Below are 27,768 nucleotides of genomic sequence, written 5' to 3' on the forward strand. Positions count from 1 at the left end.
GCGCCAGGGCTGCGGGACTCCCGCACTGGTCAGGAGGGTCCCTACAGCCACACTGTCCCAAGCGCACCACTCCCGAACGCCGCCACGCGGAGCGCGTGGAACCCCCAGCCGGCGCTTCTCGACTCCCATGGGCCCCGCCCCCGCGTCCCGCTTCCCGTCCTATCAGAAGGCGCGACCCTCCGAGACTCCGCCCTTGACCGACTCACCGCTGGCCAATGAGCGGCCGCGCCCGGCGCCCAGTGCGCACAGCCCGCGCGGAGCCGGCTCAGAGCGAGAAAAGCGAACCCAACCCGTCGGGGCCGCCGCTCCGGACCCGCCAGCGCCGCGGCCGCCGCCTCCTCCCCCCGGTCGGGTGTACTGTCCCAACCCGAAAGTCCAGTTCTGCGGCCCGGCAGCGGCGAGCGAGCGGGCGCGATGACACAGGAGTACGACAAGTGAGTGAGGCGCCGGCCGGGCCGCGCGGCGCCGCGATCGGCCCGTGCGGCCGCTATGCGCGCCCGGGGCCCGGGCAGCCTCGCCGGCTACCGCCGCCGCCCGGCGGGGCCCGCAGCTCACGGTCGCCCGGCGCGCGTGGCTGGCATCCCGCGCCGCGGGAGCCGCGACCCGGGCGACGGCCACGGGCGAAGGGGACTCGCGGGGCCCTGGCATCGTCCGCCACGCTCGGCCGGTCCGGGGCCGAGGACGCCGCCGGCATCGCCGGGGGCGGCGCCGGGCTTCCCGTCCTGTTTGAAAGATCAGGAGTAGCAAGAGGAGGCTGGAGTTGGGGCGATGGGTTAGGACGGACCGCGCGGGAGCGCGCCCCGGGAGCTCGCGACTGCACAAAGTATTTTGTTTGGCAGAGGGAAGGGGATGTAAGACCAGGGAAGCCAGGCCCGGGAGCTGGGCTCTGCGCGCTTGGCAACTTGTAGGTAGCTATGAAACTGCCTCAAAATTTTTTTTCTGGTGCTGGGAATTGAGCCAGGACCTTTGCACTAAGCTACATCCTTGGCCTTTTTTGTCCTCCTTGTTCTCCTTCTCCTTATTTTATTATTTATTATTCGGAGATTGCTCAGCCAGCCTCAACCTCCCAAAGTACTGGCGGGAGGGACCAGAAAAACACTTATTTTTTTAAAAAAGAAATTCACGCCCAGCCAATCAAGGCTGTTTTAGATCAGTAAATTCAAGGCAGATAACTTTATGAAGTGTTTCCAAAGGATCCTTTTAGGTGTGCAATTTTTCTGGATGAGGCTGGATATCCTGTGTGGAGTCATCTCCAAGGCATTTAGTTTTGGGTGTAGAATATGCAGTTCAATTAATTCTTCGCTTGAACTCTGTTTCAGACCCCTGAGTACCCAGGAGCCTTCAGGGCTTGACCATAGCTGGAGGGCTGTGAAGAAGCCAGGACTCAGGACAACTGCTTCTGTGTTTGTCTTGCCTTACAGCTCAGATAAGGCAAAATTTTCCAAAGCTAACGTTTTGGCCTTAGGCACGCTTTGGAAATAATAAAACACCCCGAGGGTGAACGCAGACATAAAGCCATTGGAAAAATATTTATTTTCTGATGCTGGTACAAATTTGGGATGGGGGTGGAAGACGAAGGAAAGCTGAAAAACTAGCATTACAGGAATGGTATGGGCCAAGGGCTGTCATAGTCTTTGGAAGTAGCTATTAGGCTATTAATAATAGCTTAGTGCAGCAGAAATCTCCCCAAGTACCACTGTGTGTGTAGCTGTTGGTTCTGCACTGGTAGCCCTGGGAATGCCCGTTGCTATACTTACTTTTGGTGGAGGTCTTTTTGGACTTTTGAGACAGAGTCTCATTATGTAGCACAGGCTGGCTTAAAATCACTGTATTCCTCCTGCCTAAGCCTCCCTAATGCTGGGATTATAGGCATGCACCACCATACCTAGCGTGTATTTTCTTAAAATTCTAGATTTGTATGTTCTTCTCTATTTTTAAACAAATTGGGACCATGTAAAATCCTATCCCAGCTAGAGACCAAATATAGGTTTCAGTAGAGACCTGGGCTTTGGGATAGCACTGCATTCGATCCAGGGTGAATTCTGGACTCCTTCTCCTTTTCAGAGCTGCTGTTTTTCTAAACCCCTATTTTTAAAGGGCCCCGGTGTCTGCCAAACCCTAACCCTTGTTGATTACTTGAAAAGATAACCAGTCTCTCTCTCTCTTCCCTGTTAGAAAAGGTGGATCACCTGTAGGCCATTTACATATTTCAAGTCTGTGTTGCAATGAGTGCTTACTTGTTGGAATAATAATTCGGTACAGCTCCAGACATTTACAATTTATTGTTTGCCTTTTAAAAAAAACAACAAAACCAGGCCAGGGTTACAGTTCAGCCACATAGTGCCTGCCTAGCAAGTGCAGGATCCTGAGTTCAATTCCTGCTCCCCTCCACAAAAAAAAAAAAAAAAAAAAAAAAAAAAAACTTGCCTAATTTAGGCTAGAGTCAATGTTGGATTTTTTGTCTTTATTGACTTATTAAATAGTCCCTGCTGAAAAGTTGTTGAGACTGTTGACATTGTAATTTTTTTGGAATCAGTAATGTTTGCCTAGTCTTTTAAATTAATTCTTCTATAAGGCTTCACTAGGCTTACCATTGATTTTCTGAATTTTTCCCACCAAACTGCAATGTTCACACAAAAATAGTTCTTTGCCTGTGTGAGAAACAAGGGTAGGTTTTATTTATTTATCTGGGGGAGCAGAGGGCAGCTGAGAATGGAACTCAGGGTTCTGTACATGTTTGGTACATTCTCTGCCTCTCAGCCTTAAAAACTAGTAAAGATTTTAAAAAACAGATTTCCCTTGCTCTTTTTCTTGAACCTCCTTCTATCCAATGGCTTCATTTATTGTAGATTCTTAAGGGTTTATCTCGAAAATAAACAGTTAACTCCCTTGCCTGAAAATTATGCTTGTTTATTGATTTACAATCCCCTTTGGCTACATTCCACGCCAATCTCCTGGATCAGGGAATAAACCTAACTCTCCCATCTGCCCCCAAGGATTCACCAGGGTCCCTTTTTCTTTCCGCCCCAGCCCTGGCTTTTAGGAAGGAGATTTCTTCAGGCCTGACATCAGCGGGAGTAAGAAGAAAGTAACATGTAGCAACATGAAGCACTCTATGTCCCTGATGGGGCAGAGAGAGGGTGTGGGCCTGTGGCCTTACTCTGTGTCCCTGCATCTGTTGGTGTAAAACCTGTGAATCACTTGGCCTGGTGTTTTCTTTTTTGAGACAGTCACGCTGACCTTGAACTCACTATGTAGGGTAACCTGGCCTCCGTCTCCTAATGAACAGTTCTCCTGCCTCAGCCTCCTGAATAAGGCCATGTGCCATCATGCCCAGGGCTAGTGCGGTGTTTTCATTCCCCTGCAGCAAAAGGCCAGTACTGGTCCTCCAGAATGAAGCGCTTTACCCGCAGCGGCGTCCATACACCAGTGAGGATGAAGCCTGGAAGTCATTCCTGGAAAACCCGCTCACTGCAGCCACCAAAGCCATGATGAGCATCAACGGAGACGAGGACAGCGCGGCAGCACTGGGGCTGCTCTACGACTACTACAAGGTGTGCCCCCCGCAGCTCCTGTAGTCCAGCCCGTAAAAGAGCCGCCACCTGAGCCATGTCCGAGCTGGTTTTTGTAGCCACTATAAATAGTTTAATGGGTGCTTTGACTCACAGGCTTCAAAGCTGGACTTGTGCGATCAGAGACTCAAAGGGTCGCTTTGCAGCAGACAGGTGACGCAGCCAGCTGTCCCAACCATCAAAGAGGATGGCAGCTGTGTCACCGACTTGCCTGTCTTACCATGGTGTCCTCGGTGCCAAAGAGGGGCCGAGCTAATGCCCCTGCTCTGACCTGTTCCCTGTGGGGTCTAGGGGAGCCACTTCTATGAGTGCTGTCACAGGGCCTTTGATTTGATCTTGTTGAGGAGCCGAGGAAAAAAATGCATATTCTTACATCTGAGATCTGCTAGTTCTAAGATGAGAGTGTCTTGTTGCCTGTTCCTAGAGATTTGCATTAGTCCTTTTTTTTCCTTTGAGGGGAGGAGGTTTGAGAGGGTCTCACTATGTAGCCCAGCGTGGCCTTCAACTTTTGGAGATCTCCTGCCTCAGCCTCCTTACTGCTGGGATGACAAGCATGCAGCACCATGCCCAGCTTTGTAGTGGTCTTAACTAAACAGAAGCCAAGACCTGCATGATTTGCACAGGACCTTTGTTTTGTGCCCTGGTCTATCTCACATCTCCTTTGTCCTAATAATAGAGCTGCTGGGGATTTAGCTCAGTGGCCTAAGCGCCTGCCTGGCAGGTCTGCAGTTGTGAGTTCAATCCCTGATACTACCAAAAGCAAATAAAAAATAAAATTTAAAAATAAATAAATAAATAAAATAGAGCTGCCACTGGCTGATGGCTTGTGTCATGCTGGCCGTATCGACCCTCACTCTTAGGGTCTACAGCTAGTCCGTGGGCAGGTAAGGTCTCCCCTGGCCTGGTTCTGGCCACAGATTGTCCTCTCGGCCAGACACAGTCTGCTGTGTAACAGTGGCTTCCGCCTTCCCTTAAGCCAATAGCGGATACTTAGGGATGGCTTAATATGAGCTTAGGTTGTGCTGGGCATGGTGGCATGCACCAGCAGTCAGGAAGCTGAGGGAGGAAGATCGCTTCGAGTCCAAGCCTAGCCTGGACTACATAGTGAGACCCTGTCTCCAAAAACAACAGCAAAAGAAGTTTAAGTTCCAGGTCAAGGATACAGCTCAGCAGCACAGTGCCTGCCTGCCTTTTTTTTTTTTTTTTTTTTTTTTTTGTCTTTTTTCATTTTTATCAGTACTGGGGATCAAACTCACGACTTCTTTTTTTGGTCTTTTTCATTTTTATCGGTACCAGGGATTGAACTCAGGACTGCCTGCTTGCAAGGCAGGTACTTATGCCACTGAGCTAAATCCCCAGCCCCATTGCCTGCCTTTTTTGTTGTTGTTATTGTTGTTTTTTTTTTTTTTTGGTCACCTTTTTGAGACAAGGTTTCACTATGCAGTGCAAGGCTGGCCTTCCACCTACTGTGTAGCCCAGGCTGGCTTCCAATTCATGTAACCCTCCTGCCTCAGCCTCCCGAGTGTTGGGGTTATAGGTATGTGCCACGACGCCCCTGTAAAGGTCACAGTTTTATAGTGAAACTTGTTAAGTTTCCTGTGATAAGTGTAAAAGTTATTTTAGTTTGGTTTTTTTAGTGAAATATGTAAGATCACAAGTTTAAACCCAGTCTGGGCAACTTAGCCACTTACAGAAACAAACCCCATTGAAAGAAAAACTTTCTTGGGGGTGTGGCTACTTGCCAGGGCTCTGGGTTCCATCCCCAGTACTGCAAAAAAAAAAGAGAGAGAGACAAAAGGAGAAGAAATAGAACAAACGAGTTACTACTTGGGTAGTGGGCACACAAATGCCAGAGACCTTCGTGCTTTCCTGCTGCAGTGCTGGTGCCAGGCTCTGGGGCCGTGACAGTCCCAGTGTGTGTCTGTCCTGTGCCCGCCCTGAGCAAGTGGCAGCACAGTGGAGTCATTAGAAGTCAGGGCTCTTCTGTGTCAGGCCACACAGACAGGTGGGTGAAATCTAGCTTCCCCCAGGAGCTGAGTGCTGGAGCCCAGTGATGACCTGGGCTTCCGGCTGCTCTGGGTTTATCTGACCCAGGAACCTCCCTGTCACCATGACGACCGGGGTAAACTCCTTGAGGACCGGTGTCTTTGTGTGTTGTGTCCCAGCTGTGTGCCCAGAGCCCACCACTCCACCTTGCTCATGGGTGATCTGGGGATCAGAAATGAGTGACCGGATGTTGGAGGCGCGGCCCACGCTTCTCAGGTGAGGATTGAACTTGCCCCTTGTATCCCCATCTAAGGTCCCTCGAGAGAGAAGGTCGTCCACGGCGAAGCCCGAGATAGAGCACCCAGAGCCCGATCACAGCAAAAGGTAATGTTGGATTACAATGGAAATAGCACATGTCAAAGATACCATGTTCCCCTACAAATAAAACACAAATTTAAAGGCAGGTATGAAGACCTACACCCATCATTCCAGCAGTCAAGAGGCTGAGGCAGAAAGATCGCTACCAGTTTGATGCCAGCCTGAACTGCACAGTGAGACCCTGTCTCAAAATGCAAAACAAGACAAAACACAAAATGGAAATAATACCAGTGACTCAAGTGAGTAAAACTCAGTACAGTAAATTGGTCTTCAAACTCCTCCTGTTTGTTTTTTGAGGCCAGGTCTTGCTATGTAGTTCAGGCTAGCCTCAAACTCAAGATGATCCTCCTGCCTCAGCCTCCCAGATGCTAGGATGACAGCAGGTACCACCACATCTGGTTGCCATGAGAAACATCTAAAAATCATTTTATTTTATGTATGTATTTTGGTTTGGTTTGGTTTGGTTTGGTTTCTGAGTCATGGAATCACTGTGTATTTCAGGCTGGCCTTGAACTCATGACAACCCTCCTGCCTCAGCATCCCAAGACCTGGGGTTGCAGGTGTGTGTCACTGTGCCTGGTTGAAAATTTCTTTTTAAAAATCACTTTTAAACGGGGTTGTGTTTATAGGTAATAAAGCATATTTACAGAACGAGCAATCGCTTAGACCCTCTCTACTCTGATGATTACTTATTTATTGTTTTCTTTTGTGCAATCCTGGACAGGCTTCTGCCTCTGTTCCAGAAAGGCTTTGGTGCTTTCCTCTGCTTTTGTTTGTCTCATAAATATTCTCCACATTGCTCTGCTGCTCTTCATCCTTGTCCTATGGGGAGGGCTTATCTGTGGCTGTTAGTCCTTGCCTTTCATTATGGGGTTCCCTGACATTGTGCAGGGCACCAGTGCCCCAGCCATAGGCGCCCCCAACTGCATCCACACCTGGCTGTATAACCCCTCTGCCGGGCCTTTCTTCCTCTTCCTCTTCCATGACTTTCGTGGTCACTTTTATTTTTGCTGAACTCTCTTAACCTAAATGCAAACCAGCTTTCTTACTGCAGGCTGTGCAGTCTTTCCCTAAAGGACAAAGCCTTAGTGAAGAGCTTTCTAGAGCGCTTTTTCCTTGTCTCCCTTTGCCCCTTTATTTTCCTTTCTTGCTTCCTTCTTTCTCTACAGGGGTTGGACTGAGAGCCTTCACGCTGCGCTGCCTCCCCAAGCCCCTTTTTAACTGTAGCCTCACTAAATCATTAAGTTGCTCACACTGGGCTCACACTTGCTATTCTGCCTCAGCCTCACAGAATACTAGGATGACAGCCACTCTGTGCCTTGCCTGGCTTTTTGTCTTTCTTCAGGCTAAATTCCTGGGCATGAATGAGTGGCCTAGGATTTGAATTATTTTATTGAAACTACAAGATTACCAACCTGCTCTTTCCCTTAAAAGTTTTTAGCCTGTAAGATTTCAAGGAGAGCCAGCTGTGGTGGTGCACACCTGTCATCTCAGCACTGGGGAGGGAAGCTGAGGCAGAGGGATCATTGTGAGTTCAAGGCCAGCCTGAGTTACTGAAGTACATAGCAAGACGCTGTCTCAAAAAACAAATGTTCCCAAGAATGTTCAAAACACCTTTCCTATTACCCACTACCTGTCATAGTTTATATTGACCAGAATATTGATTGAGCCTGAATCGATTAGACATGAAACTTCTGCAATCCAGTGTGTCCCTGGGTTTTCTTTCGGGGACAGAGAAAACCAGACTGCACAGTGCTCTGAAATGTGAGGCCAGGCCCCTGCCACTGGAGCATTGGGAGCGCCCACGCACCAGACTTCATTCCTCATGTTCATTTATTTTAGTGTTTTTGAGACAGGATCTCACTTTGTAGCCAAAGCTGACCTTGAATTCATGGCGATTCTCCTGCCCCAGCCTCTCGAGTGCTGGGATTACAGGCCATGCACCACCACCCTTGGCCCAGATTTAGTGTAAAATACGAGAATTTTAGGGTTGTGGGAAAAAATGAAGCTGAGGAGAGGAGAGCTGTGAGTACATGGTGTCTCCTCTGAGAACGTTACGTGCCTGCCTTGTGAGGGTAAGCCTCCCCCGTCTTGCCGTGCACTGCTCACGCAGCCCGTGCCACCCTGATCATTGAGGGCAGGGGGCTCATGCCCACACCTGTGTCCGGTCCCCAGCACCGCTAGGAAAAAGCATCATGGGAGAATCATCTGCGCACCCAGTCTGAGAGTGTCATCTTCTTTGCCTCCCTGCAGAACCAGTGTCCCAAGTGTGGCCGAGCAGTCCCTCCTCACTGCTGGCGACAGCAGGGTACAAGTGCTGAAGAACGTGCCCTTCAACATCGTCCTTCCTCACGGCAACCAGCTGGGCCTTGAGAAGCGCAGCCCCCTAACGGCGCCTGACACCACTGTCACCGTCTCCATCGCCACTATGCCCACCCACTCCATCAAGACAGAGATTCAGCCCCATGGCTTCACGGTGGGGCTGCCCCCAGCCGTGTATCACCCCGAGCCCGCGGAGCGGGTGGTGGTCTTCGACCGGAACCTCAATGCCGAGCCATTCGGCTCCGGGACTCAGCCCCCCAATGCTCAGCGGCGCACTCCAGATTCCACCTTCTCCGAGCCCTTCAAGGAGGGTGTGCAGGAGGTACGGGAAAGCCTGCATCTCCTGGGCCCCGTGTTTGTCTAAGTATTGGGTTCCACCATGTCCTCATTACGTAAGCCTGAAACTCAGCCCGAAATGGGTGGATTAGGAAGAAAAGATTTTGTTTTCCTTAAGAGAAAAGGCCCTGGAGGTATAACTTGTAAGCTAAACCTATAAATCCAGACATTATTATCAGGGGTACATGGCTAATCTTACCAGCTGCCCAGTGAACAATCAGGATTTCAGCTGAGAGATTGGCTCCAGAACAGGGCCCCGTGCGTAATCTCCCACTGGGCCGGAGGAAGCCTCGAGGGCTGTTTGCAGTTGTCGGGCCCCACTGAGCTTCCTGAAACCCCCCTTTAGTGTGGGCGTCTTCCCAGGCATCTGCTGGGCTGGTGGGACAGTGAAGGACGGGGCAGGGCACAGGTGCACCCTGTGACAGCTCCAGATCCAAGGGTTTCCAAGCGCGTGGGTGATGGTGAGGGGCGCACGGTGTCTGAAGGCATCTTCGGTGCCCCACATGGGAAGCAGCTTCCATGTGTGCATGGGAGGCAGGGGCAGACCCTGCTGCTTCCCGAAGGAGCACATCCCACTTGCCAGCCTGGTGTCACGTGACGCCTTGACATGATCCTCTTATTTGCAGATGCTAGCGCCCAGAAAGATCTGACGTGGTCAAGAGAGACAGGAAAGGGCTGATTGACCCCAAGCACTTTGTCAATGTTCATACACAATTGTCTTAAGTCTCTTGAGTGGTGTCTAAGAGTAGACATTGTCTTTTTTCATTTTTATCGGTACTGGGGATCGAACTCACAACTGCCTGCTTACAAGGCAGGCGCTTATGCCGCTGAGCTAAATCCCGAGCCCCTAGACATTGTCTTTTTATCATTTTTTCTTAATAGACAAGGTCTCACTACGTCGTCCAGGCCAAGCTCAAACTCACAGCAGTCCTCTTGCTTCAGCCTCCCCAAATGCTGGGATCACAGGCATGCGCCACCCTGCCCGGCTCACAATTTTCTTTTTTCTTCTTCTTTGTTTTTTTAACTTAGATTTGTTGTAGATTTCAAAGTCTGATTTAGAGATGAGCATCGAAAGGGTAGTGAGCTGCCGTGGGCCGCAGCAGGGCCTGACCGGGAGCGGCCTGCCACCGAGCAGGGCCGTGGCTCATCACGTTGCTGTTTCAGGTCTTCTTCCCCTCGGACCTCAGCCTGCGGATGCCTGGCGTGAACTCGGAGGACTATGTTTTTGACAGTGTTTCTGGGTAATCGCTGCCTCTTCATCTGATTCATTTTCAGCGCTTCTGACCTTCTCCCTTGTGCTCACAAATCAGAGGTGGCCGGGGTGGCGCTTTCCCTTTCCTGACCGCTGCTTGGCCGGGCCCAGGCAGCGATCTTCACTGCCGCCCGTTTGATCGTGGTCTCTGGAGTCTTCGGTTTCCTCGTCTTCTGGTGGTGGTGCCTTTTCTTCCTTGGCTTCTCTCTGGGGTGTGGACGGCTGGAATCTGAAAGGAGAGATGGGGATTAAACCAGCTCTCGAGGCCGCTTCTGTTCCAAGTAAGTGGGACTCTCGGGGTAACAGACAGGTGACAAGGCCCAGATTTTTTATTAGCCTTGCTAGTGATATAATACATGCAAGCTTTTTTTTTTTTTTTTTTTTTTTTTTTTCTGATCTGGAAGCTTCATTTTAGTTTCCCAAAATTGTGTACCTTGCTTTAGAAAGGAGTATTGTCTAGTTCCTGGATCATGCATGCAGAGTCTCAGGTTCCTTAGCAGTGTGGGATTTCTGTGTAACACCTCATATGTGTTTGATATTTGTTAGGTTTGCAGTGGAGAAAGGTGTTTAAAGTCCGGGCCTTTCTGGGAATGAAGACTTTCCTTAGCGCCTTATGCCTGTAGGCTCTGGGACGGGGCTGCAGCCCTCCTCCCTGATGGGGCGGCCTTCAGAGGCCTTGGTGAGGCCCTGAGTGTCCTGGGTGGTGCGGAGCCAGCTGCGGTGCAGCTGTGTTGAGAGAAATCGTTACTTACTGAGACGCCCTTGCAGAGCTCACTGCTGGATGTCGTTTGCTGACCTCTGGCGTAGGGAGGTTGGACAGTTCGTGACTGAGTGGTGGCAGAAGGACATGGGAAATGCAGAGAACCGCAGCCTGCCCATCTGCAGAGATGTCAGCTTTTTTGGTTTTTGAGATGGGATCTAGCTGTGAGTTCAGCCGGCCTACTACTCACCACACAGCCCAAGCTAGCTTCAGACTCCCAGCAGTCCTCCTGCCTTAGCCTCCCAATGCTGGGGTTCTGAGTGTGCACCCCACGTACAGCTCAAGTTGGGTCACTGTAGGGTTTCCAGCTGTCTTTCTGTCCCTTTTGCCAGATAAACCCAGGCCGGCAGTGTGACCCATGAGGGTTACTGGCTGACACCTTCCCGGCCTCAGCCTCCTGTGTGTAGCTGGTGACATCACAGCCTAGAACTTTTCGTGGACCCATGTGAGGGACTCAAAGTGCTGGGTGCTGAGAGCTCAAGCTGCATCCCTACCCCAGGAAGAGGCATTTCACACACAGAGGCATTTCAGGGCTGTCCACAGCGTTCACCATCTGCCATCTCTGTCCTTCAGGAACAACTTCGAGTACACCCTGGAAGCATCCAAGTCGCTGCGGCAGAAGCCAGGGGACAGCACGATGACGTACCTGAACAAGGGCCAGTTCTACCCTGTCACCCTGAAGGAGGCAAGCAGCCCTGAGGGCATCCACCATCCCATCAGCAAAGTTCGAGTGAGTTCCTTACCCACTTCTGTTCTCTGGGAAAGCCCAGTGGGTGTCCCAGGTTCTGCTGGATGTGGTGACACATGCCTGTCATCCCAGCACTCGGGAGGCTGAAGCAGGAGGCTTCTCCCAAGTCTGAGGCCAGCCTGTCTGAAAACATCAGAAGATGGCGTCTCCATGGCCTGCAGCAGCTCTGAGTGCCGGCTCAAAGCGTGCTGCTAGGAATCTAATGGGCTCACCAGCCACATCTGTGTCCGCAGAGTGTGATCATGGTGGTCTTCGCTGAGGACAAAAGCCGGGAAGACCAGCTGCGGCACTGGAAGTACTGGCACTCACGGCAGCACACCGCCAAACAAAGGTGCATTGACATCGGTAAGAGCCGGCCGCACAGCGCCGGGCCTGGGGGCCACTCTCTATGCCCAGTTGTTCTTGGCAGCGGTCACTTCCTGCCCAAGGTTCCTGGCCTCCTCGGCCAGCCACAGTCTCCTCCAAAGCCTGTCCTGGGCTTCCTGGAACCTGTGTTCCACCTGGCTTCCCCTACAAGGGCCTGCGGCCAGGTGGTGGCTCCCAGGTGCTGCCCGGCCCGGAGCCTTAGTAGTGTGGGGGCATTGGGTTTCTTTATCGTTTTCTTTTGGGCCACACTGGAGTGGCCAGGTGCCTCACACATGCTGGGCAAATACTCTTGACACCCAGTCCAGTCTGCATGGTTTTTGAGGGGATGTGGTGATGCATGCCAGAATTCCAGCATTGGAGAGCTGAGGCAGGAGGATCCCCGAAAGTTTGAGGCAAGTGTGTGCTACATTGTGAATTCAGGGTCAGCCTGAGTCCCACAGAGAGACCCTGTCTCAGAAACAAAATAGTCCCCCAATAACCTTGTTAGACCTACATTTCTTAATTCTTTATAATCTTTTGTTTTTTGAGCTAGAACCTCTGTATGTGCTCCATACTGTTGATAGAGTGATGTTGAGCTCACTGTGTAGCCCAGGCTGGCCTCAAACTGGCAGAGATATTCCTGCCTCAGCCTCTTGAATGCCAGAATTACAGCCTGTGCCATTACACTGGTCTTAAATTTCCCAAATTTGAGATAATGAGACTAAACTGAATGTATCTAAGCTGGGCTCCATTACAGCAGCTCTCTGATTCTTTCCCTTCCTTTTTGGGTGCTTCCTTCTACCCATAGAAGCACTCACTTACATTTCCTGGGGGTGTGGGGTGGGGAGCAGAGCTCTGCCGTGCTGCCCTGGCTCACGGAGCCTAGAGCTCACAGCCCCTTGGTCTTCTCTCCTCCTGCGCCTGTGTCCAGCTGACTACAAGGAGAGCTTCAACACCATCAGCAACATCGAGGAGATCGCCTACAATGCCATCTCCTTCACCTGGGACATCAACGATGAGGCCAAGGTAGGGAACCGCACCAGGGATGCCACCAACGACGCCCGAGGAAGGTGCAGCAGGCAGAGCTGCTGAGGGTCAGCGTGGCGGGGGCACTGAGGGCCGGGCCATGAGGACACGGCCTCCTGGGGGCCTCTGCAGCACAGCGGCCTATCCCATGCAGATGCAGGAGGTGCGACAGGCAAGGCTCCTGGCTCTGTCTGGATCAGGCCACTGCGCCAGCGTACAGGGTGAAAGGGCTCTAAGCCGGGTGCGGTGGCACCCCCTGTGATCAGCATGCGGGAGGCTGAGGCAGGAGGGTCACAGCCAGTTCAAGGCCAGCCTAAACCGCATAGCAAGAGCCTGCCTCTACCAAAATAAAAATAGATCTAGGCTTTACTGGGGTAGCCTGAGACCCTCAGAGCAACATGACCTAAAGAGACTCGTGTGCACCACTCTGCTTGTGACCTCAGGGGACACAGAGGATGCAGTCAGACTCTCTGTCCCACCCACAGTGGATTAAGCTTTTTTCATCTTTTTTTTTTTTTTTTTCCTTTTTTTCCGGTACCGGGGATCGAACTCACGACCGCCTGCTTGCAAGGCAGGTGCTTACGCCGCTGAGCTAAATCCCCAGCCCCTAGGGTTAAGCTTTTTTGGTGAATGTCGCTGATCGGTTGCATGTTGTGACCTGGAAGTTTGTTTCTTGTTTGAGTTGTAAACCTTACAAAGTTCACAGCAGCACTGAGATTCGGTTACTCTCCTGAAGTAAGGGCCTCTTGGAGCCTGAAGATCTAAAATAAACAGGAACAGGGGGTGCACATCTCGACGCCCAGAACTCAGGGAGGCTGAGGCAGGAGGATCCCAAGTTCAGGTTCAGCTGTGCAAATTAGTACCGTAGCATGATATTGATTCAAACTAATAAATGAGCAAGCCTCGAAGCCACGACTGAGTGCTAAGACCCTACATCCTATCCTCAAGCCCCCAAAATAAAATAGAGAACGGCAAAGTCTAGGGAGGAAGTAAGACCTTCACATGCACCCTAGGATTGCCCAGTATCCTCCGGCTCGGCCCCACACTCTGACTGCACTGGTGGCGTCTGGGTCCAGGCCTTGAATCGGGCAGCTCCAGCAGGGCAACCAGTAGTGAACCGGGTAGGGGAGGTAGGGCACAGCAGCTCAGCTCAGCTCTCAGCACCTCTGTGTCTCCTGTGGATCCCAAGAAAACTTCTGGGGTGCGGTGAGCCCAGGGACACAATACCTGATGGCGTATTTTCTTCTGATGACATCAGAATCTTTGTGCTGAGAGGTAGGTTGTGTCGCAGTTACCATCCACACTGTATGTTTAAAAATATCAACAGCAGCTGGGCACCGTGGCACACACCTGTAGTGCCTGCATTCAAGAGGCTGAGACAGGAGGATTTCGGTGAGACCAAGGCTAGCCTGGGCTACAAAGCAAGGCCCTGTCTCAAAAAACTAAACAATTAAAATACACGAGCCACTGCGAAGTGCTCGCTTAGGGAGGGCAGGCGGAGGGTGTGAGGGCAGCAAGGTGCTGTAAGCAGAGTGTTTGGAATTCACTGTGAGAGTGATTTTTAATTGGTTTGGGCCAAACACAGAGCCTGCCTTTACAGGGATTCCATTCTCCTGAGACAGCGCCCGGCTGCCAGTGGAGGAAGGTGTTGCCGTGTGGGCTGGTTGTGTGAAGCCGGGGACAGGTTTGGTTTGTTCCACAACTTGAAATTCCCAGTGTGAATGGAAGGGCGGAGGGAGGGAGAAATGAATCAGCACCCGCCTGGAGATGGTGGCTAAGCCGAGGCGGAGATTTGAAACCAAAGCGCATCCGCCCTGGCCTAAATAGAGAAAGATGCAAGGAAGCTCTGTTACGTTTGCTTATTTATTTGGGTTTTTTTGAGATGTCATTCAGGCTGGCCTCAACTTTGCAGAAATCTGCCTGCCTCAGCCTTCTAAGCGCCGGGATGACAGGTGCACACCACCACACCTCAGAGGGGTCTCCTCTTTATCAGTCAGTCTGTGGGACTTCGCCTTAGACGTGTTTCACAAAGTCCTCTGTGGTGTCTGAGCCAGAGGTTCCATTCTGGTGACTCCAGACCCCTAAGTGACAGCGGGAAGCATTTCCAGTCCCTCTGCCTCTGCGAGCAGGGCTGAGGATGCCCGAGTTGGCAGGGACCTTGGTGGCCGAGGAAAGCTGTGGTTCGCCATGAGCCCTGTGCCTATGAGCCGGGCTCCAGGCGCCTGGCACTATGGCTTAAATTTGGTTTCATTCTCTTTTGGGGGCTTGGGGGCAGGCGAATTATTCCTTGTCCTCTACGTGGCCAGTACCATGAAACAGCCAGCTCCTCTGGGGGAGCACCCTTTGTCACCCGGCCCAAGTAAATGCCCTGCCCTGTCCTGCCGGTCAGTGTGCTGGAAGCCCCCAAGGCAGGGCTCCTTTCCTTCTGTTACAGTTTTGCTTTGAGACAAGGTCTTGCTGTGAAACCCAGGCTGGCTTTGAACTTGCAGAGACCCTCCTGCTTCAGCCTCCTGAGTGCAGTTACCACACCCGGCTTCCCCAGCACTGTTTGAAGACACTGGGGTTGTATGACAGTGGCAGCTGTCACCTGTGCCCCCAGAGTGATCCTACACTGAGACCCTGCGCTGGGGCTCAGCCGGCTCAACTGGGATCCTGTCCAGGGAGGAGAGCATGTGCCAGGGTCGTGTAGGTCTAGCTTCACAGACGCCAGGGCACATCCTGCTTATTCGGGACACAGGTGCCACATCGCCATCTGCCAAGTGTCCTCAGGGTCACTGCCCACGCAGGTGGGATGCAGCAGGGCAGGGCTGGGCAGAGGTGCCCAGGTCCTGCCAGGGTCTCCGCCTCCACCTGTCTTTTATCTGTGTGACTTTTTCCCTGGCAGCCGCACCCTGCAGAAACCCAGAGCGTGCGTGGGCGGTGCTGAGGCTTGGCCAGCTGCTGACAGCCCTGTTTCCTGTGGGCCGCGCCCACCAGCGTGGGAAGAGCCCTTCCTCCACCCTGCTGCCTGTTCCTTCTGTGCTTTGCTTGGTGTTTGGAGGCAGAGTTTCACTATGCAGCTCAAGGTGGCCCTGAGCTCATGGTGATCCTCCTGCCTCAGCCTCCTGAGTGCTGACGTGAGAGGTGTGCGCCACCACGCCCGGCATCTTCTCTTTTCAGTGGTCACTTGAGGAGTCGCACGAATGCTCATTGCACACCAGTGACCTTGGGTCTCTCACAGTAGCTGCCGGCTGTGGGTACTTCGGTCACCTCCTTTGTGAAGGAGCCAGGAGCAGGTAGCACTAGGCTGGCTCAGGTCACCAGCTCAGTCCCAGCTCCGCCATGGGCTTCTCAGTGCAGTGAACCTGCGCAGCGGGCTGGGGGTGGCAGCCCCAGGGCTGGCTCCAGCAGGGCATAAGGGGCGCAGGTTGTCACCCTGTCTGCTACTTAGATCCAGCTAAGAAGCAGGTGTTCACTTCTCAGCCGAAACCCTTCTAGCCCCACAGGCCTCAGCCTGCAATTATAACTGCATGCGATTGTGTTAGAAGCCAAGCGTGGTGGTACCCGCCAGTCACCCCAGTACTCAGGAAGCTGGGGCAGGAAGCTGGGGGTGAGTCTGAGGCCAGCCTGCGCTACATAGAGAGACTCTATCTCAAAAAAAATTTTTTGACATCTTTAATTAGTTTCATTGGACTTAAGAAAAACCTATGTCACATTTTAATTTCTTATGGTTGTCAAATTCCTACTACTTCTCTTCTCTTTCTTTTTCTTACTCACTTTGTAGCACAGGCTGGCCTCGAACACACACAATGATCCTCCTGCCTCAGCCTCCTGAGCTCTGGGAGGGCTATTGAGCACCACCACACCTCTGTGAAACTTCTTAGAGCTGTCCAGACCCATCTTCTGGACCATTGTGGAAGTTTGTTCAGGACTTTCTGCTTTTGATTTAGTGATCTGTGCTGTACTGGGGAGGCTGTTGGGGGTGCTCACCTGTGTTTGACTAAGCCGAGTTGTTTTGTTTGTTCTTTTTGAAACAGGGTCTTGAATGCAGTTCAGGCTGGCCTTGATCTCCCTTGGTACCCCTGGCTGGTTTCAAACTTGCAGTGATCCTCCTGCCTCAGCCTCCCTAATGCTGGGATATCAGGCATGCATCACCACACCTGTTAAGCTGAGTTTTATGCTGAGTGGGTGAATTGTAGCAAGGAAGAGCCCCAGTGGCCCCAGGGACTGTCAAGCTGGCCACAGCCACACCCCACAGAGCCCCAAGGTCACCATAAGTCATGTCACTTATTTGGGGCAAACCAGATTTGACAGTTCAGTTTGCAGTATGAGGTCCTTTAATGTCACGCCTGAATCGGAGTGACCGTCACCTGGGTCGTCCCCTCTGCCTGAGTCTCTGCATCACCGGCTTTTCCCAGGAGCCTCCAGGTCCTGCAGGTCACTGTCCCCCTCTCACATGCGTCTCACCCCATCTTTGTGCTTCAGCCCCAGTGTGACCTTCAGCAGGGACTGGGCACAGTGACTGTGGGGACCAGGGCCTCTTCCAGGTTACCCGTCTCTCAGCATTAACCAAGCCCCTGCTGTTGTCCTCCTTTGTCACTCGGGCAGCCAGCTGCCCCTGGGTTTGGGAACCAAGTGTCACCACACAGGGAGAGCTACTGGTCCGTCGCAGCCAGGCACTGCACTTCTTAGAAGCCCGAGACCAGCCTGACCCGATTTCCCTTCAGAGCAACCAGTGCGTGGTGGCCAGACTGAGCGGGGCTGGGCTGGCGAGGCGAGGTCACAGTTGTCCTCCTTGACCTGGCTTCGTTCATTCAGGCACTGTCATTTGCACATATGTGCAGTGGCTCACTGTCCCCGGTGCAGTGCTGAGGCAGGGGTTGGCCCAGTGACTCAGACACAAAGCCAGTCCTCTTCCCTCACACTGCTCGCCAGTGGGGCTAGAAACATGCTTTCAGGATTCTGGACAGTGCTTCAAGCTGCAGGAACCCCAGGCTTTTTTCTCTTGGATTTGTGAGACTGGGTCTGGCTGTGTGAGCCAGGCTGGGCTTGAACTCTCTTTGTAGCTCAGGCAGACCTCAAAGGTCTTGGTGATCCTCCTGCCTCAGCCTCTCAAGTGCTAGGATTACAGACCTGCGCCATCACACCTGGCCCCAAAAGCTTTATTGAGCTACAGGATCTCTTTTCTCTTCTTCCTCTTTCCCCCACAAAGTGGCCCTTGGGAATTTAGGTGGGGAAGAGGCAGCGGGATGAGAGGGACCACTAGGTAGGGCAGGACAGGACACTGATATCAATCCGGAGGCTGGGAGCAGTACAGAGAGAAGCCTGTCTGTGGACGTAGCAGGAAGCTGCAGAGCAAAGCCTGACCTGTGTTTAATCATCATGTAAAAACTTCCTTAGATAGCTTCATGAGTGGTGGCTCACAATCACAGCTCTCAGGAGGCTGAGGCAGCAGGATCCCCAGGAATGGGAAGCCAGCCTGGGCTCCAAAGTGAGTTCAGAGCCATCCTGGACTACGTAGTGATTTCCAGTTGCTTCCATTGTTCCCTGCTGGGAACTGACCTGAGGCTGGCTGCCTCCATCTCAGCCATCCTGTTCCTTGTGTGTGCCTTTGTCATCATCACCCTGGGGACCAACTTGGGAGAAGCAGCAAGCTGTTAACAGCTTCGTGCGGGTACCGAAACACTTCCTAGAACTGCTTACCTGTCAGTTCCGGGTCTGCTGCCTCTCACCTTCTGTGCTTGGACTAAAATAATCTAAGCTGTGAAGACATGGCTCCTGTTTGTCATCCCAGATTCCTAGGAAGCTGAGGCAGGAGGGTCAAAAAGTTGAGCCCAGCCTGCCTGAGACCCTGCCTCAATAAAAAAGGGCTAGGGATGTAGCTCAGCGTGAAGACCCTGGGTTCAATCCCTGCTGCTGCCAAGAAAAAAAAAAAAAAAAACACCCGTGGACAAGCCATTCCTTTGGCAGGATACATCTATTTTGTTTCCCTCTCCTTTTCAATCCAAGGCTTGCAAAATTAAATGCTCAGAAAGATTCTGAATGCATGAATTCTTAACCAAGAATGAGGAACTGTCCCCAGAAAATGGGCTGGACGTTTTTAAAAGAATCTGGCAGGACATCTTCAGCCTGTTCAGCGGTTTATTTTGTGGTTAGCGTTTTTTCCCTTTCTGATAACTGTGGGTGGGAACATCAGAGGCGCATCTTCAAGGATTAGTGGCCCACTTCCCTTCCAAGTAAGGAGCAAGAAATGCAAAAGCACGGAACAGGTCATCTTTTAAAATCCCGTTGTGTTTTGTTTGAGTTGTTGCCTTTTTGAGAAGGGGTCTCGCTCTCTAGCCCAGGGTGGCCTTGAATTCACAGGGACCCTCCTGCCTCAGCCTCCTCAGTGGTGCAGTTACCAGCTTGAGTTGCCACACTTGGCTGAAGTCCCACTGGAGAGGTCCTCATGTCGCTGAAGAAGGCAGCTGTGTGTGTGCAGCTCCACAGTGGGCTTCCGAGTGTGGCGTACACATGCGCACACTCACTGCGATGGCCACTTTCTGCCTCTTCGCCTTCCTCTGTAAGCGACGCTGGCATGCATTCTGTCCTGTCATCAGTAGACTCGAGAGTGGCTGGAGTTTGGTTGGGAAGCAGCTATGCGTGCTGGCGTAGACCTGTAATCTCAGTATTCAGGAGGCTGAGACAGGAAGATTGCTGTGAGTCTAGGGGCATTGTGGGCCACCTAGTGAATTCAAGGCCAGCGTGGACTACACATGAACCCTGTCTCAAAAGGGAAAAAAATCATTTTTTGATAGGGCTGTGCCTCTAAAAAAATTTTTCTTACTTAAAAAGTCCTGGTGGTGAGATGTATAAAATGCATGTAAGGATGTCTGAAGTCTGTGTGGTACTGGACACTGCACACTGGGCCATACCCTGGCCTTCAACTCACCATGTAGCCCAGGCTGGCCTTGAACTCCCAGCAGCCTCCCTGCCTCAGCCTCCTAGGGCTGGGATTGCCAGGACAACAGCTCAGCCTCACTCACTCCGGGACAGTGTGGTCTTTTGTGCTAGGGCCAGTACACAGAGAAAGTGTCTGGAGTGCTGTCGTCATGGTTTTAGGGTTTATCTTTCCCAGTTATTTTCTCCTCCTGTTTGCCCTGTCTGGTGTCCGGCGGACACCTGGTGCTGTGGGTGGCGAGGCTCTGAGTTCCTGCCACTTCTGAAAGTGCTCTTCCTTTTATGTATGGTTCCAGTTCTGGCCACAAGAGGGCGCCCATGTCCAAACGGGGACCAGTGGTGTGGCAGAGCTGAGGTTCTGAGTCACAACTGGCGAGCTGCATGGGCTGCTCAAGTTCCTTGGCCTTACCGTGCAGCAGCCCAGTGTCTGGACAGCAGCGTGTGCCAGCCAAGCCTGGTCTTCGGAAGCTGTCCTGTGGGTCGGGGGCTGTGACAGACAGCAGGCTTGAGAAACCACCTGGCAGCTTCAGGCCTGTGTTTCATTTGCGGTTTGGGGCCTGGGGCTGGAATCCAGGGACTTCGAGCTGAACTAAGTGCCTGCCCTTTTTATTTTTTATCTTTATTTTTTATTTTAAAGAGGGTAAGATTTAACAAAACAGAACAAAACAGATCATAAGGAAACAATTTTAAGAAACAGATTTCAAAGCAAGACCACTGGAGATCTTCACTATCATATTGTATCTAGTTTTCTTCCAAATAGTTGTCCCCATCTTCACACATAGTGAATACATACTCAACATTATAGAACTAATCTGATCATAACAGGGTGATGAAGGATTTTTAGGTCTTCAAGACCTGACATTGGGGAAGTCAACAATGGCTGCCATAATGTCTCTCATTCTCTTCAAAGTAGCTGACCTTATCTTTACATATGCTCAAATTGAACATAAGGGACTAGAGTAATGTCACTCTGAACAGTGAATAATAGTATTGCTAGATTTTATATCATAATGCTACAGAATTAGCACTGGGTTTCTTAGTGTCTCTTCTTCAGAGTATCTGTTCATTACATCTGTTCCCGTAAACAGTTTAGAAATTCTACACGTGTGAGTCTCTACATGTATATCAATCCTTCCTGTATTATAGGGAAAAACAGATCAAAACAAGACAATAAAACAAATTCCTAGAAAAAACATGAAATGAAAAAGACATAGGACCACAATATTAGGTGATCTACAGTAGTTACTATGCTGTCTCTTGTTAGTTTCAATAGGATTGTCTACATCATCAGACATAATATAATTGAACATAGCATTACATAGCAATTTTAATAAAAACACAACATTGGGGGCTGGGGATTTAGCTCAGTGGCATAAGTGCCTGCCTTGCAAGCAGGCAGTCATGAGTTTGACCCCTGTTACCGATAAAAACGAAAAAGACCAAAAAAAAAACCACAACATTGGAGACATTGTAGGACTTCAAAAGCAGTTAATAATCAAACCGGAATGGGTATCTTATTACATCTTGTCATCTTCAGAGTAGTTGCCTCTGCTCTTAGACTTGATACTATCAAGCATACCAAATTCGAATAAAGTCAGTATATTTTTTACCTTGCCATGGGGGTCTCACTGAGTTCCTCAGTTGCCCAGGCTGGGCTCCAACTTTCGATCCTCCTGCCTCAGTCTCTACGAGCTGTGTGTAATGACTGTGAGCCAACTGGAGTCCACATCAGGGTCGGATGGGGACCCTGGCACTGTGGGCCACTTCCACTAGATCCTGGTGCCTCCCTCAGGGAGGGACAGAACCATGTTTCCCGGTTGCTAACTCAAATCCAGCCTGGAGCAGGGGCCACTGCTTCTGTCTTCCTGTGGGCGGGATGTGGAGAGCTTGGGTCTGTGCCGAGGGCCAGTGTGGCGATGTGGGTGGTAACAGCAGCAGCACTGTGCCACCCATCCCACCTGATGCCCAGAGACCCTGGAAGGGAATGAAGCAGAACTTGCGGGTGTCCCCTGCGCCTCCCCATCGTCATGTTCTTGAGACAGGGTCTGCCGTAGCCTCCCTGCGATCCTCCTGCCTCAGCCTCCTGTCGCTCCCATTCCCCACGCAGGTCTTCATCTCCGTGAACTGCCTGAGCACTGACTTCTCCTCGCAGAAGGGTGTCAAGGGGCTGCCCCTGAACATCCAGATCGACACCTACAGCTACAACAACCGCAGCAACAAGCCGGTGCACCGCGCCTTCTGCCAGATCAAGGTCTTCTGCGACAAGGTGCGCACGTGGGCTGCTGGAGGCCCTGCTCCCCTGCCCCACCCTGTCCCAGTCTGTGGTGGGTTGGAGGTGATGATGATATCGTTAGATTTATTATCGTGACTGGTGAGGCGGTGGGAGGGGCTGTGTCCCACCCTGGACCCCAGGGCAGCGATGCTCTTTCTCCACTTTCCTGTGGGGGGAGCAGCCACACACAGAGCCCAGTGACCTGGGCAGCAGGGGTGTCCGCTGCAGAGGATCGGCCCACGGAACTTATGCAAAGCTTCTGGGCTGCGCACACCTATAAGCTCAGCACTCTGGGAGGCTGAGGCAACAGGAGGAGCACAAGTTCAGGCCCAACCTGGGCAATGTGGTGAGAGGCTGCCTCAGAAACTGGAAAAAGAGAAAGGGTCTGGAGCCATCACCCAGTGCAAAGGCCCTGCCGTTTGATCCCCAGTAAAAATATTTAATAAAAGAACAGCACCGTTGTCCCAGTGAGCAGGTACACAGAGAGGAGGGTAGACTGAGGGTGAGCACTCACAAGGAGAGGACTGGTGAGCCCGGGGATGCCACCAGTGACAACGTCCTCTCCAGAGGGGAGCCACTCCTGGGGTCGGGGCAATCCCAGAACCCTATCCTGGTCCCTTTGCCCGCAGGGAGCCGAGCGGAAAATCAGGGATGAGGAGCGCAAGCAAAGCAAGAGGAAAGGCAAGTGTGGCGCGCTGGGGGCCGTGAGCGTCTGCAGGGGCCGGGTAGCTTTCTGGAGCGCCGTGGGCCTCCGTCCCGGGGGCCCACAGCTGCTCACACCCGAGCCTCCCGCTTTGCAGAAGTCCCGGTGGTGCCTAGGAGAGGGCACAGGTAGCATCTCCAGATGGTGGTCATTCCCTACAATCGCTGCATGCCGGATTTGCTAGCTCACCAGGGGAGCTTTTCATAGTCCTGAAAACCCTGACTGCAGGTGGCCTCAGGGTCCCTTAGGGCAGCGGCGCCCAGGACCCATTTTGTAGAGTGACAGGGCCAGTGGCTCTTCGGTCCCTGAGCTAAACACTGGTTCCACCCATGTGTGAACACCTGTGTGATAGGTGTGACGTCAGCGTTCAGACACGGGTTAGAATGCGAGGGGTCCCACAGGGGCAGCTCTTGCAGCCCGCATGTGGTGTGAGCGGAATACAAGGTGACAGGTGACAGCAAGATACTGCCTCGCATCTCCCACAAAATCCTCCCCTTGCTTCCAGCACACGTGGCCCATTATCCTGGCCACTTCCTGCAGCAGCTCTGGAGTCCTCTTTCCTGAGGGTCTTTAACTGTGCTGTCTCAGCTGCCTCCACATCCTGAATGGATTCAAAATGTCTCCCTTTCATGGTCATGGTGCCTTTGGGAAGAGTCAGGAGTCACGCAGGGCCAGATCGGTGACTGAGGTGGATGAGGACACAGCGTCATGTTTTTCTGAGCTGTGTTCCACTAAGTGGCACTTGGCGGCAGCAGTCAGTATGGGAAGCAGCAAAGACCATGGACCCTGTGCCAAGGATTGCAGGCCATTCTCTGTAACGACCCTGTTATCCTAACGCGTCTAAACTTTGTTCACATTCATTGGACTTTCCGATCACACCTCAGACTTCCAGGTTCCAAGCTCTTTCAGTGAGTTTTGGCCCCTGGAGCAGGGACTAGATCGGCTTCCCTGTGTTGTATGCTCTGTGTGCCTGCGTGCTCATGCATGCAAAGACGTCTTTCTGTCCACCTGTGGATTTTACCAGAAACGCCTCATTCCCCTGCCGGAGTGGCACCTCCCAGGCACTTTGCTCCATACAGTCACACCAGGAGACGGCTGTGTGACACCCGCCCCGCGCGGCTGCCTCTTTCTCCTCCTCAGTGTCCGACGTGAAGGTGCCGCTGCTCCCGTCACACAAGCGCATGGACATCACGGTCTTCAAGCCCTTCCTGGACCTAGATACGCAGCCTGTGCTCTTCATCCCCGATGTGCATTTCACCAATCTGCAGCGGGGCGTGCACGTAGGTCCTGGCCCCAGGAGGCTGAGGCAGGAGAGTCTAAAGTCAGAGCCTGGGCTGGGCAAGTTAGTGAGAGCCTGACTTCAAATTAAAATTACAACAGGGCTGGGAGTGTGGCTCAGTGCAAAGGTCCTGGGTTCAGTCCCCAGTGCTGCTCCATTGTGAGTGGGGGTGCAGTGGCCCAGCCCAGAATCACTCCCACTTAGCAGTGTTTGTGGTCTGAAACATTTAGAACACCAACTTGAAAAGCAGGGCCAGGGACCAGCTGAGGTGCTGCTTAGTGGCGCAGCACCAGCCTGGCAACCGCAAGGTCCTGAGTCGATTCCCAGTACCCAAAAAACCAGTAATAATAGTCATACGTGAATAAAAAGCAATCTATGTTTTTGCCTTAGGTTCTTTCCATTGCGTCAGAAGAACTGGAGGGGGAAGGGTAAGTTTTATGCTAGTTTTGTTTTGCTTTAATTTTTGAGACAGGGCCTTGCTGTGTAGTCAGCCTGGGCTAGCACTCACTGTGTAACTCAGGCTGGCCTCACACTTGCCGCATTTGTTTTGTGTTTTGGTACTGAGGATTGAACTCATGCCAAGCAGTGATTGTTTCGCTAAGCTAAATCCCCAGCCCGTTTTGTTTTTTGGCCTTTTTTTTCTGAGACAGTCTCCACATTACAAATTCGTGCAAGACAAAGCACGTTTTTGTTTTGTTTTTTGTTTTGCTTTATTGAGACAGGGTCTCGATAGGTAGACCAGGCTGGCCTCAAACTCATGGCATTCCTCCTGCCTCAGCCTCCTAAGTGCTAGAATTACAGCCACCACACCCAGCTCCAAAGAACTCATTTTTTTCCTGAGCCATCGAAGAATCAACTGTAACCCCCAGCCCCATTTCCCGGAATGAATGTCACCATCAACACCTCCTCGTCCTCTGGCCCTCACCCACATTTAGGTTTTCTACTTCACAATGTCCTTTCTGGGGCTTAGTGTGGTGGTACACACCTGTCATCTCAGCACTGAGGAAGCTGAGGCAGGAGGGTCACCACAAAGTTCAGGCCAGCATGAGCTCCATAGTGAGATTCCGTCTCAAATACAAAAAGCCAAGCCCAGAGCCAAGCTTGGACATCCTCAGGGTTGCATGACTGTGTCTTGGGTTGTTGCCCACAGATCCGCCCTGAAACGGGGCCCATATGGGGCGGAGGATGAGTTCGCTGCCCCACCTTCTGCCAAGCTGACTCGGATAGAGGAGCCAAAGAGAGGTAGGTGAGGCCCCGGTGCAATCGGGGAGGGCACTGGGTCCTTAGTGTGGGTCGGCTAGGTCCTAGCTCTGATGCCGGTGCCGGTCCTGGTCCCAGTCCCATCCCAGATGCGGGCACTCAAGCCTCTTTAGTTGGCCCCGCCAGCTGGGCTCTCCCAAGCCTGTGCCTCACTGCGCCCTCCCTCCCTTCCTGCCCCCCGCGGCCAGTGCTGCTGTACGTGCGGAAGGAAGCAGAGGAAGTCTTCGATGCCCTGATGCTCAAAACCCCGTCCCTGAAGGGTCTGACTGAGGCCGTAAGTGCTGCCATCCCCTCGGGGTCTTGGTTGGGGGATAGGACCATGCGGCCCAGGCTGGGCTGGAGCAAAAGATCCTCCTGCCTCAGCCTGCTGAGTGCTAGAAAGACAGGCCTGTGCCACCACACCTGTCTTCAGGCACCTTTCCTTAAAGATCTTGCAAAACCTTAATCACGGAGAGAGAAGACAGAGAAAATGAGCGATTGCCAGTGTTTCCTGAGTGATTTCATCTCTGTGTGCATATGGGAAAAGCACACGTGTGCATGTGGGCGTGTGTGGTCGATGTTTAAAGCCACAAAACATCATTCTAGAATTATTATTTTCTGCTCTCTTAGATCTCAGACAAGTACGATATTCCCCAAGAGAAGATTGGGAAAATATTCAAGAAATGCAAAAAAGGGTAAGGGGGGGCGGGGTCCACACTGGGGCGTGGGTTGGGGTGTGGGCTGGAAGCAGCCTTCAGGCCCTGCCTGTTTTTTCTTATTCAACTGTATTTAAAACTGATCTGCCTCTGAAGACTATTGCCTATGTTGCTTTCTTCTTTTTGATTCTTTGAGGCTCAAAGGGTCTCACTATGCAGTTCAGGCTGGCCTTGAACTCACTCAGGCTTGCAGGGATCCTCCTGCCTTGGCCTCCCTGTGCTGGGGTCACAGGTGTGTGCCACCACCCTGGGCTCTTCCCCTTCCTTTCATTCTCACCATTCCAGGTGACTGTGTCCCCCTTACCCGAGTTTATAGATGAGGTAGTGGCTGGGCCCAGGGCGGGCAGTGTGGATGGGTCTGAGCAAGCAGGAGCCACGGAACCGCTCAGCCAGGTCTCACCGTGGGAACCCGTGCCCTCCCCAGCATCCTGGTGAACATGGATGACAACATCGTGAAGCATTATTCCAACGAGGACACCTTCCAGCTGCAGACAGAGGAGGCCGGGGGATCGTACAAGCTCACGCTCACAGAGATCTAGGGCCTGGCTCACAGCGCCGGGTTCAGAGCGGTGTCCTGCGCCATTGCCAATGTCACCGCCGGGCGCCCACCCTGCAGACACAGGTGATGTGAGGAGGGGACCCTTCCGCCCTGAGGCAGAAGCTCTGCAGAGGACAGTAGCCCACGTGCTGTTACCCGGCTCTGGCAGCCCCCAGGTTGCTGCCGCACGGTGGATCATGGTACAGGCTACAGGCCCCGTCCACACTCGCAGGGACCTTGCATGGAGGGCACAGGAGGCCCATGTGGGCTCAGGATCTCGGGCTCAGTCCCCCACTGTGTCCCCCATACAGTGTTTACATCATGGGGCACCAGGCTGGGCCCTGGCTGGCAGCCCTGTCATGAGCTGAGCGGGGGCAGTGTAGACCGGTGGAGCCTACGAGTGCAATACCGACATGAAGGTCCGCTGTAAATGTGTACATAGAGGCTGACAGAGACTTCTAATATATACCAGGGCGCTCGCACGGGCCAGGTCCTGCCCAGCCACAGGTGGCCAGCCCCCAGCGTAGTGGGCCTGGCTGGATGATCGGGCTCTGCAGCCACCAGAGGCTGCTGCGCAAACTCCTGAGGTGCACACGTGAAAAGGGGCGTCACACTGACCAAAGAGGTCTGTTCTGGTGCTGGTGGCACCAAGTGTTACCCAGAGCACCCAGAAGTGTAGCACACACCAGAAATGATGGTGAACCTGAGCCGGACCTCTTTCCCTCTTCCTCCTCTTCCTGGTCTAACAAGTGTTTCCCGCCTGTAATCTCAGCACTTGGAAAGCTGAGGCAGGAGGATCTCTGCGAGTTCAAGGCCAGCCTGGGCTACATCATAACCTCTCACCAGTCTGGACTACAGAGCAAGATCCTGTCTCAGAAAACCAAAATGAAAGAAAGATGGTTTTTGAAGTTTGATTATTTGTAAGGTTTACAATTCTAGCAAGCATTTGTGAATTCTGAGACTAATATATTTGTGAATATATCATTGTGCCAGGGCAATGTTTTGTACACATGTTCAAATATATCAAAATCCTTTAAATGTAATTTTATAATAGAAACTAAGAGAAATGAGATCACGGGTATCTTAGCTTCAGGGAGCAGCTGGAGTAGGTCGTTTGTCTCAGTAGCATCCATAGTTGCATTTTTAGGTTAAAATTCTCTAATGAAGTATGCAGATCAGCCACCGGCTTTCTGAGCTATCAGGGGACACGGGTCATACATGATATTTTGTATTTTGTTTTACAAAATTGAGTTTTGTCTTGTTTGTTATTCATTGTATCATGGATGCTGTGTTTTAAACCAAAAAGATTAAATTTTATATGTCTATTTCATAAAATGTCATTTCTCTTTATTCGGTTTAATTTTATTATCTATTACAA

At 52.0% G+C, this 27,768-nt stretch overlaps 1 protein-coding gene across 1 annotated transcript; it reads left to right on the top strand.

Annotated features, from left to right (window-relative positions):
* Positions 1–223: 223 nt before the first annotated feature.
* On the top strand, positions 224–27,725 carry Grhl1 (grainyhead like transcription factor 1). The gene is made up of 16 exons (XM_063254143.1): positions 224–434; positions 3,368–3,554; positions 5,872–5,942; positions 8,190–8,580; positions 9,759–9,835; positions 11,180–11,336; positions 11,588–11,699; positions 12,631–12,725; positions 21,751–21,909; positions 22,545–22,596; positions 23,759–23,898; positions 24,288–24,325; positions 25,048–25,139; positions 25,346–25,431; positions 25,767–25,831; positions 26,277–27,725. Exons 1-16 carry the CDS (start codon positions 415–417, stop codon positions 26,389–26,391), a joined length of 1,857 nt encoding a protein of 618 aa, XP_063110213.1. The 5' UTR covers positions 224–414; the 3' UTR covers positions 26,392–27,725.
* Positions 27,726–27,768: the final 43 nt, after the last annotated feature.

Source organism: Cavia porcellus, unplaced genomic scaffold (genome assembly GCF_034190915.1).
Source record: "Cavia porcellus strain 051 isolate PalLab524CR breed Dunkin Hartley unplaced genomic scaffold, mCavPor4.1 scaffold_8, whole genome shotgun sequence".
Taxonomy (NCBI): domain Eukaryota; kingdom Metazoa; phylum Chordata; class Mammalia; order Rodentia; family Caviidae; genus Cavia; species Cavia porcellus.